Raw genomic sequence first — 18,856 nt, 5'->3', positions numbered from 1 at the left:
TTTTTTAACACGCGTTTTTATTTGGTTGCACCCAATATAAGTTTGTCAATTTATGTATCATCTATGCTTCTTATGTTGTATGCAATAGACGTGGGCGAATTCATGTACATGGCAACACGCAACAAATCCAGTATTCCCACCGACACTAAAAGAAAAAATCTTAAGTTTTTAACTTATTTGCATATTTAGATCCCTTATTGACCATAAGACCATGTGTTATGGTAAGCGATAGTAAAATGTTACCACCACTTCCACTAAACATGTAACATGTTTACTATGAGTCTATAATAATGCGTGCTCTATTTTCATTATTTAGGGTGTGTTTGGCATGAAGCTTTTAAGAGCTTTTAGAAACTTCAAGCTTCAAGCTTTTATGAAAAAACTATTACTCAATTAAAAGCTTTGTTTGGTTCAAAGAGCTTGAAGTTTTTAGGTCAGTAGAAAAAGCTTAAAGCTTCTACTAGTAGCGTTTAGAAAGAACTACAAGCTTTTAGTATTTTAATTTACTTAAATAACCTTCCAAAATAAATACATTTACTATTATTGTTTTTAGGAGAAATCTGCATTTTGCCTCCCTGGTTTATATCGTCGCGCGATGGGTTAACCTCTGAAAAAGATTTTGCGAACTTTGACTCCCTGTGTTACTCCGGCGGGTTCTTCTGACTCCTGCCGTCAGTTGACCCGTCGTTGACTGACCAAAAAAGGTTGAAATGACTATTTTAACCCTGAGCCTTTAATTAATTCTAAAACTAATAATCCAAATCGTGTAGAGGGTGGGGTTCGAACCGACGACGTCTCAGTTAACAACAAACAAAACAAACCATTTGAACTAAACTAATGTTTGTTATAACTATATAATATAAATATATATTACCACTTTATAACTTCATCAAAGGTTTATCGTCACCATCATCTCCAGATTTTATTAACACATCATCATCATCACCATATCTTCAACATCTCAAGTTCATTATCATCTCCATATTTACAAAACAATTAAGATCTAAATATCAATATTCATCCAAAAATCCAATAACAACAAATATGACACAAGAATTAATAATTATTAATAAATTTTTTGAAATAGAAAAACAAAAAAATTAAGATATAAATCAATATTCTTCTCTCGGAATCAAAGTACCGTTTGCAATCACTCCGACAGAATCTTTTACCACCAGTGACTGGAGAAACGGGTGTGACATGGGTGGGCTTGCGACGGGGTGGAGGTGCGACGGGGGTGGTGGCTTCCATGGATGCCATGGTGGTTGCGTTGCAGAAGGTCGATGAAGACACGAACGTGGGTGCCGTGGCGGTGGCTGCCGTGACCGGAAAAACGAGATGGCCGAAATCCATGGCGGCGGTGGCTGCCGTAGCGACGGCGTGGTGCCGGAAGTTAGGGGTTTTGATCGGAATGATTTATGGGTGCGGTGGTTGAGCGATTAGTGGTGGGATATGAGAGATTTGAGGGTTTGAGTGATGAAATCTAGGGTTTGAGGATTTGAGTGATGAAATCTAGGGTTTGAGGATTTGAGAGATTTGATTACTTGTTATGAAATTGATGATGAAGATGATGATATTAAGAGGGATTACTTGGTGGTGGGTTTGAGGATTTGAGGTTGTTGATGATGAAGATGAGATGTTGATGAAGATGAGATGATGTTGTTCTTGATGTTATGAAGATGATGAAGCTGATGTTATGAAGATGATGAAGCTGCTGTTCTAGATTATTATTATTATTATTTCTGTTTATTATTATTATATTATATTATTATTACTATTACTATTATTATTATATTTATTATTTATTAGAAGACTACTAAAATACCCTTAATATGTTGGTATTATTAGGGCTGGCAATTCGTGTCTTAACAGGTTTAACAGGTAAGAGGCGATGCACGTGACACAAATTTAAAACTTGAATACGACTCGTTTAACTACTTTATATGCCATGACTATAAGACAGTTTTAAGTTTTGTGTACCAATAAGGGATAATGAGGGAGTCTAGACTACTAATTTCAATTATTTAAGAAAATAGAAAAATCACATACCGCACTTTTTGATTAACAGGTCTTATCGTGTCTTTAACAGGTACCCAATTGCCAGCCATACCGTATTATTACTAAAATACCTACGGTCAACTGGTGGTAGGAGTCATAGGAACCCGCAGGAGAAATACAGGGAGTCAAAGTTCGCAAAATCTTTTTCAGTGGTTAACCAATACAGCGACGATATAAACCAGGGAGGCAAATAGCAGATTTCTCTTGTTTTTAGTTATGCTCATTTTAGTAATTTTATACATTTTATTAAAAAATTCCAGCTACCAGCTTCAAACCACCAACCACCAGCTGCAACTAATTTTTTACCCTTAATGTATTTTATTAAATATTTTTAATTAATTACTTCTCATCCTAACTGTCAATCAAAGCACGTGTCAAATAGTTTGTGATATTTATTTTTGAGATGCCAAAGTTAGTTAATGCTATTTAGACCTTATTATTATGGCTTGTTTAACTTGTTTAGTACAAAGATTCGATACACGATTCACCAATTTGAATAATCAAACAAAAAAATTTGATTGGACGAAACAATAACTACCAAATGTTATGATTGAGATAGTATTATTATTTCTAGTTTAAATAAAGACGGTTCTTCTCCCCAAAATAAATTATATACTTCTTGTGTATGTGCATATGTCAATATCTTTTAGAGCTCTTTTTAAACGAATATATTTCTATGAGAAAACACAACATCTTGCAGAATTCTTTCTCAGGGCTTTTCAAGACAATTTATAGCTATTCAAAAATTATTTTATGCATTATGCTAGGTCTCAGAAAAAATCAATTGTTGCTTCAAATGGAAAGGAGAAGACAATGATGAACCGAATGAATGTCGATCGTAACTTGGGCATGTTGGATCTCCAAACTTTCTCTCAAAAAGCCCTTCAACTTTCCTTTATGCACATTAGGGGTGTGCATGGTTCGATTTGGTTAATTCCGGTTAATAACCAATATCAAACTTGGGCTAAAATTTTGCTTAAAAATACATGAAATGAATGTTTAAATACATGAAATGAATACATAACTAACTATTAATACATATAATACATGAAATAGAGGGAAAAAAGCTTGAAAATATTAAAAAATGAAGAGTTTGGTTCGGTTCGGTTAATTTCAGTTAATTCAGTTTTCGATTATATAAGTTCGGTTTCGTCGGTTTTCGGTTCGGTTTCGATTATTGCACACCCCTAAATTGCGCATGACGTAATTCCTTCTAAAATCAAGTATATGCAAAAACATCTTTTAACATCACATTTTTATCCATAAATTTAAACAATTCAGGTTAAATATAATTAATAAAAAATATATATTAACAAATTTGGTTCTTTCAACATAAAACAACTACGTTTTCATCAAAAGTTTATATAAAAATATTTATATACTTTTTTTAATATATCAAAATAGAAATAATAAGAAACAAGACGCAAGGTGTTGCTTTGTGATTCCTCTACCAAGTCAATTTTCTCACCTCGGAGGTTTTTCACGCCCGTCTTCCCCTTAAGTATACCCGTATATCCTGCGGCGTATGCTACGGTGGTGATGTAGAGATGAGACACTCGCCTAAACCACGTTCACATGGTCTAACAAACCAGTCTTAGTCATGGTGTAACTTATTATGAACCTATAGTCATAAGTTATTTATGATGAACACACTTGTTTAGAAACGGGCGCTATTGGGCTGTAAATGAACCGAATGAACACAAACACGGCTTTGTGTTATGTTTGTTTGTTAAGGAAATAATATTTTCACGAACGACTCACGAACACTTATTGAACGAGATCTTATGTTCGTGATCGTTCATTAAGGAAATGAATGTGTTCACGAACACAAATAAAATCGGTAGAGACTAGAGATTGAGACCGATGTATTCATCAATGTGAATAAAGAAAACCTGTAAACGAATCGAATGGACACGAACAAGGGCATGTTCGTGCTCGTTCATTTAACTTTAAGCGAACACGAACGCTTAATCAAACAAATATTTATGTTCATGTTTGTTTATTTAAAAAATGAACATTTGCGTTCGTTTGTTTAAAATATAAACCAACATAACGGAACAAAATAAATGAACATATATGAACAAATGTAAATGAACACAAGCGAATATAAATAAAACACTTAAATGAAACACAAATTAACAAATGATATCTCATCCAGATAATATTTAATGATTTTCTATCTTAAATACTCCGTTATAAATATATATTTAGTATATGTAATACACCAAACAATGGTAATTTAAGACGATCTTTTAAGTAATTTATAACATTCCAAGCATGAGGTACAACCTATAACAAAGGGTAGAAGGGTCATTAACACACTAAATATCACGTGCATTTGAAACTTATTCAAAATAATTACAATTTGAATCCCTCATAGTTACAATATTGATCCTTAATCATTTACATACATACATATATATATATATATATATATATATATATATATATATATATATACTATTTTGACTTTTAACCCAACTACCCTCACGATTTTTAAACGGTTATAACTTTTTCATACGTTAATATTTTTTAGAATAAATGATATCATAAAAACGAGCATTTTATTATATATAATTTGATTATAATATTGTTATAGTTTTCGAAGTAAAAAAAAACATTTTATGCAGAAGCATTTGTGGTTCGGTTTTGATGGTTTTAAATTAAACCAATAGCTAACTTTACACGTTTTTTTATTGTCAAAACCAAAACTGAACTGTTTTAAATTAAACCCAACTAAACCGAACCATTGCCAATGATTAGGTTCCGATGTAGTTTGTATTTCGATAATAAATTGAGTATAAAATAAGAATTATTAATTTGTCTATACATTCACTTCAAATTAAGCACCAACTAATAAATTACTTAAAATAATCATAATATGAACAAAAATAACTTTGTTCATAGAAATGATAAACCTTATTAGAATAAATAGAAAGCAAAATCATAACAAGAATAAAGATTACAAAAAATCATAATAGAAATTTGGCTATATTAAAATTGTAATAGACGCATTTACTAGTATTAAATAAAACTTTATTTAACTATCTTTTAAAACTATTTAATATATATTATAAAACATATCTAATATTAAATAAGTAAATAATTAAAATTAACATTTCATTATATACGGTCAGCTCTGGCTTCAACTGTGAAACCAAACTGATGAACGGTCTCACAGTTTCAAATGGAATAATGAATACCCATAAATTTTTTACATGATTACTAAAGTATGTGTTTCCCCTTGCATCGCGCGGGCACACTTCTAGTATATAAATGAAACATTTAAAAGTTTTTTGATTGCTCCTTACATTATCTCAAGCCACCAAATTGTTTATATGTAAACGGAGGATTCTCATGTATTTGACCCGAATTCACGTGTATGGGTCCCATCAAACCCAGATAGCCCTTAAACAAGTTATAACATCTCATTAAATTATAAATTAATCTCACCAAATATTTGATATGAAAATCCTATAAAATAAAAATATATTAAAAATTAATATATAATTTCCTAAAAAAGATATTATTTATAATTAACAGACAATATTATAGTAAAAAAAAATTAAGCGGCTCATGTGTCACAGCAAACCCAGAAAACTTTTAAACTGAGTTATAGCATATCAATTATTTGTGAAACCATTTTATCATCAAACTTGTATATTATTAATTTGTTTACAATAAAAAAAAATTAAATCCAACAAGAATATAAATATTAGAAACAAAAATGTAAAACAAACTTGTAATACAAGATTTTTTTTTTTTTTTTGGGGGGGGGGGGTAATTTGTTGAAGGGTTTTTAGAATTTCTAGATATCCATTGACTCTAATGGAGCGTCTTCTTGTTCTTCCATTATTTTGAAAGGTTTGACATTTCTTGTTTTGGCTATTCCGACTTCTAACACATGTAGAGCAGAAAAGCTTCTTCATTGATACCAATCTGGTAATGCTGAAGTGCATTCTATGTAAATTTTGGCATCTTTTGCTGCTGCTATTTTCTTTCTGCAGGTTTTATAGCCTTCTTCATTCCTTCTGTAAGATTTCTTGTAAGTTTGCTGAGGGATAAATATGTTTAATTAATCCAGCCGAGAATTAACTAGATGGGGATCTACTCCTGGACAGAAGTTGTATAGACTCTTTGTCATTTTATCTTCTGTGAATATGTGCTCGACTTCAAAGTCTTCAGGACTAAGGGCCCTAGCTTTTGACCAAACTGATCGGAATTCGTCTAGAGTGATTAGATCGATTTCTTCATTTTGGATTTCAATTATTTTCTCTATTCTTTTTCAATGGGTAAATTTGAAAAGTTAACCGGTGAGGTTTCTTTAGTTTTGTTACAGGCATGGGGAAGACCATAATCCTTAAAGGTATATCTTTCTTTCTGAATTCTGCTGAATACCTTGTTGCTTCTTGTTGAGCTTGTAACAGGGAGCCGAATTTTTTGTAGGGAACTATTGTATGCTGAACGTATTTTGAGACAATAGCCCAGTCTTCATAGATTCCTCTGTGGTCTCCATAAAAAATGATGTAGAACCTCGATTTTTGATTTCCTGGAGATGTCACCTTTTGAGCATAGGTGGTTTTAATAGTTTTTGGCAAACTATCAGCCGCGAACGGATTTGAGTCGTCTTTACCGGAGCCGTTTGCTTCCGGACTAGAAGATGATTGTGCTCATCTTCTGCCGTATGTATGCTTTTTCCCAAAGCATCAGGGATCAACGGACTTGATTTTTATTTACATAGCCGTTTGTAAAGGAATAGATTATGTTTTTAGAGTTTCGTCTTCCTGTACAGAATTTACAGTTTTGGCGTTAAGCAACTCATTGTATAGCGTTATTTGCTGTCGCAAAGCTTGTAATTCTATAAAAATAATTTTTTCTTTTAGGCGTAAAGCCTTGATTTTTTCTCTCTTCTTCCATCACATTTGTTTTTCTAGATATGGATGTGATGAGTTTTGTGAAAGGGACATATCACAAAGGCATACCAAATTCTAATAATGGGAGCATAACTATAAAGGTATGCTCAGAAAATCCTATTGACCCGGAAAAATCCAAAAACTGGATGAAGGCTTTAATAAAATTAATAGACCCTAAGACTGTAATTAGAGTAAAACCCATAAAATACAGTCCACAGGACAGAGAAGAGTTTAACAAACAGATTAAAGAGTTACTTGAATTAAAATTAATTATCCAAGTAAATCAACTCATATGTCACCAGCCTTTTTAGTTGAAAATGAAGCTAAGAAAAGATGAGGAAAGAAGCGAATTGTCGTAAATTATAAAGCAGTAAACGCGCAACAATAGGAGATAGTGACAATCTTCCTTGGAAGCAAAAACTATTAACCCTCTTAAGAGAAATAAACCATATTTTCTAGTTTCGACTGCAAAAGTGGTTTCTAGCAGGTATTGTTAGACGAAGAATCTCTATTATTAACTGCATTTACATGTCTTGATAGTCATTACCAATGGAAGGTAGTCCATTTCGGATTAAAACAAGCACTAAGCATATTTCAAAGACATATGCAGAATGCTTTAAGGGGATTAGAAGATTATTGTACCATCTACGTAGACGATATTATAATATTTTCTAGCTCCGAGGAACATCACTATTTTCATATTTTATCAGTTTTAAAAACAATTGAAAAATATGGAATTATTTTGTCAAGAAAAAAGGCAAATCTTTTTTAAACAAAGATAAATTATTTAGGTCTTGAAATAGATCAAGGTACTTATTGCCCACAAAAACATATTTTGGAAAATTTAAATAAATTTCCACACTTTAGAAGATAAAAAACATCTACAAAGATTTCTTGGTGTTTTAACTTATGCAGAAAGCTACATTCCAAAGCTTGCAGAGCTCAGAAAGCCGCTACAGGTAAAATTAAAAAAGGATTAAGTATTGGATTGGAAAGAATCCGATACAGACTATATTAGAAAGATAAAGAAAAACTTAAAAAGCTTTCTAAGACTTTATCTTCCGAAAGAAGAAGACTCCCTTATAATTGAAACCGGTGCCTCAAATGATTTTTGGGGAGGGGTCTTAAAGGCAAAAACAGCTGATAGAGAGGAAATTTGTAATTATACACCTGGAAGTTTTAAACCAGCTGAAAAGAATTACCACAGTAATGAAAAAGAATTACTGGCGGCAAAAAAATACAATTTCAAAACTCATCACATCCATATCTAGAAAAACAAATGTGATGGAAGAAGAGAAAGAAAAAATCAAGGCTTTACGCCTAAAAGAAAAAATTCTTTTTATAGAATTACAAGCTTTGCGACAGCAAATAACGCTATACAATGAGTTGCTTAACGCCAAAACTGTAAATTCTGTACAGGAAGACGAAACTCTAAAAACATAATCTATTCCTTTACAAACGGTTATGTAAAGAAAAATCAAGTCCGTTGATCCCTGATGCTTTGGGAAAAAGCATACATACGGCAAAAGATGAGCCACAATCATCTTCTAGTCCGGAAGCAAACGGCTCCGGTAAAGACGACTCAAATCCGTTCACGGCTGATAGTTTGCCAAAAACTATTAAAACCACCTATGCTCAAAAGGTGACATCTCCAGGAAATCAAAAATCGAGGTTCTACATCATTTTTTATGGAGACCACAGAGGAATCTATGAAGACTGGGCTATTGTCTCAAAATACGTTCAGCATACAATAGTTCCCTACAAAAAATTCGGCTCCCTGTTACAAGCTCAACAAGAAGCAACAAGGTATTCAGCAGAATTCGGAAAGAAAGATATATCTTTAAGGATTATGGTCTTCCCCATGCCTGTAACAAAACTAAAGAAACCTCACCGGTTAGCTTTTCAAATTTACCCATTGAAAAAGAATAGAGAAAAGAATTGAAATCCAAAATGAAGAAATCGATCTAATCACTCTAGACGAATTCCGATCAGTTTGGTCAAAAGCTAGGGCCCTTAGTCCTGAAGACTTTGAAGTCGAGCACATATTCACAGAAGATAAAATGACAAAGAGTCTATACAACTTCTATCCAGGAGTAGATCCCCATCTAGTTAATTCTCGGCTGGATTAATTAAACATATTTATCCCTCAGCAAACTTACAAGAAATCTTACAGAAGGAATGAAGAAGGCTATAAAACCTTTAGAAAGAAAATAGCAGCAGCAAAAGATGCCAACATTTACATAGAATTCACTTCAGCATTACTAGATTGGTATCAAGGAAGAAGCTTTCCCGCTCTACATGTGTTAGAAGTTGGAATAGCCAAAACAAGAAATCTCCAACCTTCCAAAATAATGGAAGAACGAGAAGACGTTAGCAACTGGGTCTCCATTAGAGTCAATGGATATCTAAAAATTCTAAAAACCCTTCAACAAATTACGGTTGGAAGTTTCAAAAACATCAATTACTGCAGCCACCAAAATATTATTGTGTCAAGAGCTGACACGCATTATAGAAGGTCATCCATTTGAAATACATTTGAAGAGTGTAGAGAAAGTAACATTCTCTCAGAAGAAATGATACATCGATTAAAGAAAAGCAAACATGTGAATAAAACAGGCTAAGCGACAGCCTCCAGTGAAATAATGAACGACACGTAATTAGGACCCCACGGGGGGGGGGGGGGGGAGTAAAAAGCTGATTAGTACATAAACAAATGTTAAATGAATGAGCAGAAACATGTGTTCATTTTGGTTCGCTCGTTTAATTAAACCAACACAAACGAATAGTTAAAAACAGGTCGAGGCGCTGGGCTACTAGAAAACAACAATGGTGAGAGACATGTTTGTCTGAAGTAGAACTCCGCTGTTTGGCATCCATCTTCTACCTTATGGCGGGAAAACGGTGAAAGCGCTTCGGACAAGAAGCAATAATATGTGTTGGGTGACGGTGGCAGTGGGGTCCGTGGGTATCTCAAAGGCCGCTTGGTGGCGTTCTTCTTCTTCTTCTCTTCCTCTCCGTTACTTTTCTTCCTGGCCGTAAGTTCCTAACTCTTGATTGGATAGAGCACACATGTATGTTTCACCCAGTGTTTGCTAATTAATAAGTAGTCCTCTTTTATTTTTACAAAATTGATGAACAGTAACACACTCTTATTGGTCTTTTGTTTTTGAAGTAGCAGGCAGCCGAAGCAGGTTTTTTGCTTCAAAGAGAGAAGGGCTGCAAGCACCAAATCAGCAAAAAAGCTCAGGGAACCAAAAGATGTTCCCGTGGAGAAAGATTATTCTCATATTATGTGGTGGAAGGAGGTAATATATTATAGATAAACATTTAACTAGTTTATTTGCTTATTTTCTTAGATGTTTTGGGTATTTTGTTGTTTCAGAAAATGCAAACATGTGTGAAGACATCTTCTGTTCAATTGGTAACGAGGTTGGTTAACTCTAATCTGCTTGGATTGGATGACAGCTTGAAGAATGGGAGGCAAGTGTTGTTTCCTTGTGTTCATTATATTCAATTGTCTTATTGAATCTTTGGAACTGATTTTTCTTTTTTAATTTGAAGTCTAAAAGAAGGAACACTTAATTGTGAAATATTGAAGTTAAAGTCAAGGTTCCCTCGTGAAGTTTTACTTTGTAGGGTATGTTCATAGTACTCTCTCTTCTTCTATCTAGAGTTGGCTTGATGCGTGGGGTGGCTGACGGGTTGAAATGGCTAATTTTTGGTACGGGCTTAAACGTCCTGGTGGGGTGTGATTGGGTTGACCCTCAAGTAATTATTTTTTCATCTTTTAAAATTTTTGGTAAATAGTGTGCAGTTAATGACTGTAACAATAATACTATTAATCTTTAAACAAAATGATTCAAGAGGCTGTATGCAATGACAATAACCTCAGGTGAATTTTAAGTGGTTCTACCTTTTCTAAATCTGTTTATTTGACTCGTTTGAGATAAAATACAACCTAAATCAACCCATCCATTAGTAAATTCGTTGAAATTAATAGCCATAAACTCATAACTAATATAATGATGTTTATTTATTTAGGTTGGGGACTTTTATGAAGCCATTGGATTTGATGCTTGTATCCTTGTGGAATATGCTGGTTTGAATCCTTGTGGTGGTCTTCGTTCAGATAGCGTTCCAAAAGCTGGCTGTCCTGTTGTGGTATGACATATAAATCACCATATTAAAAGTTTTAACAACTAGCCTGTGTTATTTGTTAAGCTTGGTTTATACTTTACACACAATTGCTGTGATTGGCTATTTCTTGGACTTCCGTTTAAGTAATCAGTGTTATCTGTTTTATATTCTGCAGAATTTACGTCAAACATTGGATGATTTAACACGTAACGGGTTTTCAGTAGTAAGTTCTTTGACTTTTGATTTTAGTCAATTTTACTCATCATGGTTGACTTTTGATTCGGAAAAAAAATTTATTGCTTGTGGTTCTAGTGCATTGTTGAAGAAGTTCAGGGTCCAACTCAAGCCCGTTCTCGCAAAAGCCGTTTTATATCCGGGTAGTTAGTTACATACTCAAATCTCATCCTTGCAACTTCGTTCTGAGTCTGTTTTTAACCGCCCTTTGCATTTGACCAATTGCATTTTGCTTATACATTATAAAGGCATGCACATCCTGGAAGTCCTTATGTTTTTGGGCTCGTTGAAGACGATCGTGATCTTGAGTTTCCCGAGCCAATGCCGGTTGTTGGTATGTACAAGTTATAACTTTATTCATTTATCTCAGTAGCTATCAAAATCATGTTTATTATTATTATTTTTTAGTTTTTACATGCGAACTATTCTTGTTGTTATTGTTTACAATTTATAGGCATATCTCGTTCTGCAAAAGGGTATTGCATGGTTTCAGTACTGGAGACTATGAAGACGTTTTCTTTAGAGGACGGTTTAACTGAAGAAGCATTAGTTACCAAGCTTCGTACTTGCCATTACCATTATTTGTTTCTTCATAAATCACTGAAGAACAATTCTTCGGGTATTTTTTTCTTTTCGATACAACATTTTTGTAATAAATGCCATATCATGAGTTCATGACTCTCGTTTCTTTAATAGGGACTTCTAGCTGGAGAGAGTTTGGTGAAGGCGGGTTATTGTGGGCAGAATGCAGTGGCAGACACTTTGAATGGCTTCTAGGGGACATGCTTGATGAGATCTTATTTAAGGTTTAATATACATTTTATGTATTTTTATAAACTTCTATACTTGCATCTGTCAACGTGTTATAAATGGTTTACTGTTTATGTTGTAATTTCAGGTAAAAGAGGTATATGGGCTCGATGACAACGTGGCATTTAGGAATGTGACAGTTGCTTCAGAAAACAGGCCTCGTCCATTGCATCTTGGAACAGCCTCACAAATTGGTTAGATGTCATCTCTTCAATTATGATGTATTTTGTATCATTGTATTGTGTTCTAACACGTGTCATGTGTATGTTAGGTGCTATACAAACTGAGGGGATACCTTTTTTGTTAAAATATTTGCTCCCATCAAATTGTACTGGACTACCGGCGATGTAAGTGTAGAGTCTGTTAATTAAAAATCTGTATTATATAATGCATTGGTGGCAGAGATATACATTGAAAAGCTATGCTTACATTTTTTAGTCTTGAATTGGGTCAATCTTACCAAATGGCCCAAAGTTCTTGTCTTCTTTTGCGATGCCTCCCACAAACAAAATAAGAATGTCAACTAATGCAATCATTTTTTATTTATTTATTTTTTATCTTTGATGATAAAATTTTGTTATCTTTTCATTAATGTTTTGCCATTAAGTTTCCTTGATTTTTTTTGTGCTCGGTATACAGGTATTTTAGAGATCTTCTTTTGAATCCTCCTGCTTACGCAACTGCATCTACCATTCAAGGTCCGTTTCTAGCTAACATTGGTTGGCATGAAATAATTCAATTCAACCATAATTTTTATGTGATATATTAGTAATCATTCATCGCATCCAGAAAACATGTCTCATTGAAGGTGTGACTAGGAGACTTATGTTGGAATTCGTTATAGTTAGAGAGTTTGTCAGCTGAGATCAAACTCTTTTGACAGCGCATAAGTAAATCTGTGTTCAAATTTTGTGAATGATGTTCACAATGTTGCGAAACCTCTGCTAGAAACTATTTATAAATAATTTCTGCCTTACTTTTATGTTAACTGCTTTTGTTTTCTATTTCAACATTTTCAGACATCTGCAAACTTATGAGCAATGTTTCATGCACAATTCCCGAGTTCACTTGCATCACACCATCAAAGGTATTCAAAATTGATTCAATTTTTTGGCACTCATAAATCTTTAGATACTTTTCTTTCTGTTACCTGAGTTCAATATCTTTGGCCCTGTATCTTGCAGCTTGTAAAGTTACTTGAGCTGAGGGAAACAAACCACATTGAGTTCTGGAAGATCAAAAGTGTGCTCGATGAGATCTTACAGTTGTATAGTAACTCTGAACTCAATGAGATTCTAAGATTATTAGTGGATCCTACTTGGGTGGCAACAGGACTGAAAATCGACATGGAGACACTAGTAAGTGTTCAGTTTTCTTCAAATGATTCTTCTTGAAAGATTTTGATTAGCGATGTAAACGAGCCGAGCCCCTCATGAGCTACTAAATATCCACTCGCTAAAAACGTGAATGAAGCCAAGCTTAAACAAGCTCAATCCTAACAATATGCTTCTTTAATAAACGAGCCAAAGCTTCACCTATTGAGTTTGAGTAGGCTTGCGAGCCTAAATGAGCCTGTTATTCATGTATTGTTTAATATATTAAATATATATTTACATAAATAAATTTTATTATATATAAAAGTATGATAAAAATAACTTCATAATATATATTATGTTAAATATAAATTTTTAATTGTAATTATATATAAACATAATTATAAAGGTACTAATAAACTAATAAATAATAAACATGCTGAACTTGAGCTTCAAAAACTACCCACAAGCCAATCCCGAGCGTTAGAGATAGAGCTCGAAAGGAGCCGAGCTTGGCTCATTTAAACCCCTAAATTTGAGTATCATGATATATAAGTACAAAACAGCAAGAAATAGTTTATGCATTAAGAACCATTTACATAAGTGTATGACAACTGACAACACTTTTATATATTGTAATTATACTTTTTTTTTGAAATGGACATCTTTAGACAAACGGTTAGTTAACTATTTCTTGTTGGTGATTTTCAGGTGAAAGAATGTGAAAGTGTCTCATGTAGAATTGGTGAAATCATCTCTTTAGACGGTGAAAGTAATCAGAAAATGAGTTCGCATGTGAACATACCAAATGAATTCTTTGAGGAGATGGAGTCTTCATGGAAGGGCCGCGTTAAGAGGATCCATCTTCTAGAAGCTTACGAGGAAGTTGATAAAGCTGCTGAAGCCTTATCGTTAGCCGTAAGTAATAATAGTAATCTTGTTTTATATCAAACGTTTAATAACCATAACCGAACGTGTGCCTATTCTTTTAGGTTACGGAAGATTTCCTTCCTATAGTGTCAAGAATAAAAGCTAGCACCTCACCATTTGGAGGCCCAAAGGGAGAAATCGCATACGCGCGTGAGCACAAAGCTGTTTGGTTTAAAGGGAAACGGTTTGCGCCAGCTGTGTGGGCTGGGACCCCGGGAGAAGAACAAATAAAACAACTTAGGCCGTGTAAGGATTCGAGGGGTAGAAAGGTTGGGGAGGAATGGTTTACCACAGTGAAGGTGGAGGATGCACTCACAAGGTTAGTGTTTTTGCTTTTCGATTTAATAAATAGTTTTTATTATATTGTTTATGTTACGGAACTTGTGGTTTTGTATTCATGTTTTAGGTATCACGAGGCTGGGGCAAACGCAAAGGAAATGGTTTTAGAGTTGTTAAGGGAGCTTTCTGGTGAATTGCAAGCTAAAGTTAATGTTCTTGTTTTTGCCTCTGTGTTGCTTGTCATTGCAAAGGCATTATTTGCTCATGTGAGGTACATATTACCTTTACCTTGGTTTTAAAAAGCATGTGGCGTTGCTTTATGTACAACTAGATAAGCTTTATGTACACCCAAAAGTTACATCTCTCTCGTTTCTTTTACATATTAATCTTCTTCATCAAGAAAACAATTTATAGGCTGTTCTTTCTTTTGGTTTTTACACATGAGCCTCCTCCAAACCCTAAATTTGACCCACATTTATAGCCTCTTCTTTTTCTATCACCTAGCGCTTAGGGGTGCCAACAAGTTGAGCCCAGCGTTACTAGGTTTGAGCTTGGTTCGTTTAGCTTACGGGAGCTCGAGTTCAGTTCAAGTGTGGTTTTTCAAGCTCGAGTTCGGCTAATTTATGATCTACTAATTAACTTATATGCATTTTTTATTCTTTTTTAACATTTTAATTGTGATACATATATATATATATAACATAATATATATTATTTAGTTATTTTTATTATAGTTTTATATACAGAACTAATTATTATATAAATATATTAATATACTAAGGAAAATTTTATATATAATAGGCTTGGATAGGCTCATGAGTCCGCTCAAGCTCCATAAGTGAAGCTCGGGTGATACTAACCTGGTTACCCCCCAAAGGGAAACAAGTCAGACCGGGTTGTTCCTGCCTAAGTCCTTTAACTGCAATTAATTTGCATCAATGAAGTAGTGGGTAGCAGTTTCATAACTGTTCATAGTAGTAGGTTTAATATTATTTTTCGTTTGTTTCGTTCTTTGTCGAGTTTTATTGTCAGTATCCTTGTAATCGGAGAATTAGCCCTTCTCGAATTGGGCCAGCTGTTATGAATTTTCAGTCAACGAATTTCAGAAATCCTAGTTTGTCACTGGGCCTGGGCTCATTTAGTAAACAAGCTTATTATTAGGCTCAAGCTTGTTTAAGCTCGGCTTGATTCGAGCTCGTAGTGATTGATCTTGAGTAGCTCACCGGCGGCTTGGCTCGATAAGTTGCTTCTCTCTCATTTCTTGTACATGCCAGTTTCTGTACCTTTACAAGCAAGTGCTATTTTGTAAGATTCTTGATTATTAGGGGATCAGAAAAGATTTTAATATGCTTCCTGATTTCTCTGATGCTGACGCAGCGAAGGGAGAAGAAGGAAATGGGTTTTTCCTACTCTCATTGATCCGTTTGCTTCTCAGGTATCTCTCACCATTTTGTGTTAGCTGTAGTTTACTGTTATTATTTTATTACCTTTTGGTTTGTTACTGTTTTGATTCACTATGATTGTCACACTTTCTGTTATCTATGTGAGAGTATTCTGATATGCTCTATAGCAGGAGCTAGAAAACCAAGTAATATAAAGGTTTCATGTCATGTAATGTTAGTATTTTGTTCTTACGTTGAATTTCGATGTAGGAAACGGGGCAAACAAGTGGGATGCAGATTACGGGTCTATTACCATATTGGTTTGATGCAGCTGAAGGCAGCGGTGTGAGGAATACGATTGATATGAAGTCCATGTTTCTTTTAACTGGACCAAACGGAGGTGGTAAATCAAGCTTGCTGCGTTCCATTTGTGCTGCATCACTCTTTGGAATATGTGGGTTTATGGTCCCGGCTGAGTCAGCAACAATTCCTCAGTTCGATTCTATTATGTTACACATGAAATCTTATGATAGCCCTGCAGATGGCAAGAGCTCATTTCAGGTGGCATAACCATAAATTCTTACGCCTTAAACGTTAGGGGTGTGCTGTCGTTTTAAGCTTAATCTGTACCGAACCGGTATGGATCGAACACGGGGTTAAAATTTTTGGGATAAAAATTTATATCCATATAAATTATTTAACATTCAAAAATAAAAATTATAATCATTAAGTTTAATAACAAAAGTCAATTTTGGGTTGGGTTCAGTTAGTTTGGTTACCGGTGGTTATTTTGGTTTAATGTACACCCCTACTAGATATTGCGAATAACAACACTAACCTCAGATTGGTGATCTTAGATTGAAATGTCGGAGTTGCGGTCTATTATCGCGGGGGGCACTTCAAGGAGCCTTGTCCTAGTGGACGAAATATGTAGAGGAACCGAAACCGCAAAAGGGACATGTATTGCTGCTAGTATTGTTGAAACTCTTGATTCGATTGGTTGTTTAGGCATTGTATCAACTCACTTGCATGATATCTTCAAGCTGCCATTGACCATAAAGAATACCGTCTTTAAAGCCATGGGAAGTCAACACGTGGACGGTCAAACCAAACCCACATGGCAGTTGACTGATGGAATTTGTCGGGAGAGTCTTGCATTTGAAACAGCTAAGAACGAAGGGGTTCCTGAGGCAATTATACAAAGAGCCGAAGAGCTTTATGTTTCAATGCACACGACTGATGAACAAGATTTTATTAATGAAAATGGGTCTCATAAAACCGACAAAAACCTTACTCTTGAACTGACTGACCGAACGAATAACTTTTTGGAGGAAGTTGAGAATGTTGTTAGCATGATATGTGAGAGGGGGTTGATTGAGGTTTGCAAGATGAGAAGTGAATATGAAGGTGGAATAAGATGCGTTGTAATTGCTCCTAGGCAACAACCGCCACCATCTGCAGTTGGTGCTTCGAGCGTTTATGTGATTATTAGACCTGATAACAGCCTTTATGTCGGACAGGCAAGTCATCTCACTTAACTATTATTTTCAAGATTTTTTTGATTTTCCACTAATGTCTTTGATATAAATTATTATTTCAGAGTGATGATCTGGAGGGGCGGGTGCGTGCTCATCGATCAAAGCAGGGAATGCAAAACGCTTCCTTTTTGTATTTCTTAGTACCGGGGAAGAGCATGGCGTGCCAGCTGGAAACTCTTCTGATTAACCAGCTACCAAAACATGGGTTTCAGCTCACGAATATAGCCGATGGTAAGCATAGGAACTTTGGCACGTGTGATGTCTCGATAGAAAGTGTAAGCTTACAGAGGTGATTAACGGAGGGACTGTGTAAATTTTTTAGTAATTGATGTATCGTAGTTTCAAATACTGGCGGAACGGGAAATTTTGTTGTCAGCCAGCCACCACTAGTTTGGCGGGCCTGAAGGTTATAGCTCTTTCACCATCTTTTTAATGTAGGAATTTTGACCCGTTTACTTTTCGATGGATCTGTCGGTCTAGGTTGTGTTTTTGTCTTGTAGCATACATTAAAGAATTAAGCTAGAAGTGGCACGGGCCAAATTGAGTTGATGTTGTCCAAAGTCGATTTCTATATAAAGGCCATATCACCTGATATGTATATTAACGACTTAACGTCCTACTAAAATGACCCGTTTTCAGACGTCATTATCAACAAACTACTGTCATGACTCGCAGTCTTTTACTGTGGTTTGTGCCTCTGAGAAACCGGTAGGTACTTCTGGGTTATGTTATTATACGCAATAATAGATTGATGTATGAACTCCATCCTATTATATAAACTGGCCATTAATAAGTTTTCGTGTGGTTTCAAGATTCTGCACAATAAAACCATTCAGGCACTCACTATTGGGATTCCTTATTTAACTTCCTTATTATTTATATAAGTCATAAGTTATAACTTTCAAGTTGTAACTTCTGATTTATCCACTCACAACCTTTAACTTTTTTAAACACCTTATAACTTATAAACTATAAAGAGATTCCCAAACACACTCAAAATTGTCCTTGTATCTCTTATAGGTTTATTTCATTTGCAAGCATTTATATAACTTGCCTTGTATCTCTTCTAGGTATCATGACATATTTGGATTTTAAAAATATGTATAATATATATATGGCATCTATGTACAACCTGGATAACTATATGTACAACCTCTTTATCTACCTTGAATATAATGAGTCGCAATATAATGAGTCGCTTTGATACATTTTTCTTGAGTATTAAACTCAATTTATGGGTATTTATGTCAGAAGACATGTAA

The 18,856-nt window shown here is 34.5% G+C and overlaps 1 protein-coding gene across 2 annotated transcripts; it reads left to right on the top strand.

Annotated features, from left to right (window-relative positions):
• Positions 1-10,531: 10,531 nt before the first annotated feature.
• On the top strand, positions 10,532-18,151 carry LOC143553314 (DNA mismatch repair protein MSH1, mitochondrial-like). 2 transcript variants are annotated; one of them, XM_077043335.1, is made up of 19 exons: positions 10,533-10,608; positions 11,013-11,132; positions 11,284-11,331; positions 11,421-11,485; positions 11,591-11,676; positions 11,797-11,961; positions 12,039-12,148; positions 12,241-12,346; positions 12,424-12,499; positions 12,792-12,850; positions 13,172-13,239; positions 13,337-13,510; positions 14,177-14,383; positions 14,458-14,714; positions 14,802-14,945; positions 16,052-16,109; positions 16,327-16,617; positions 16,914-17,576; positions 17,657-18,151. In XM_077043335.1, exons 5-19 carry the CDS (start codon positions 11,664-11,666, stop codon positions 17,885-17,887), a joined length of 2,622 nt encoding a protein of 873 aa, XP_076899450.1. In that variant the 5' UTR covers positions 10,533-10,608; positions 11,013-11,132; positions 11,284-11,331; positions 11,421-11,485; positions 11,591-11,663; the 3' UTR covers positions 17,888-18,151. The 2 variants fall into 2 exon arrangements, with proteins under 2 accessions (XP_076899449.1, XP_076899450.1); XM_077043334.1 differs by having other exon boundaries at positions 10,532-10,608; positions 16,914-17,773.
• The last annotated feature ends 705 nt before the right edge of the window (positions 18,152-18,856 follow it).

Source organism: Bidens hawaiensis, unplaced genomic scaffold (assembly GCF_021521415.1).
Source record: "Bidens hawaiensis isolate Kalapana, Puna unplaced genomic scaffold, B.hawaiensis_p1.1 tig00017165_1, whole genome shotgun sequence".
NCBI classification, from domain to species: Eukaryota; Viridiplantae; Streptophyta; class Magnoliopsida; order Asterales; family Asteraceae; genus Bidens; species Bidens hawaiensis.
This window is presented reverse-complemented; position numbering and strand designations above follow the sequence as displayed.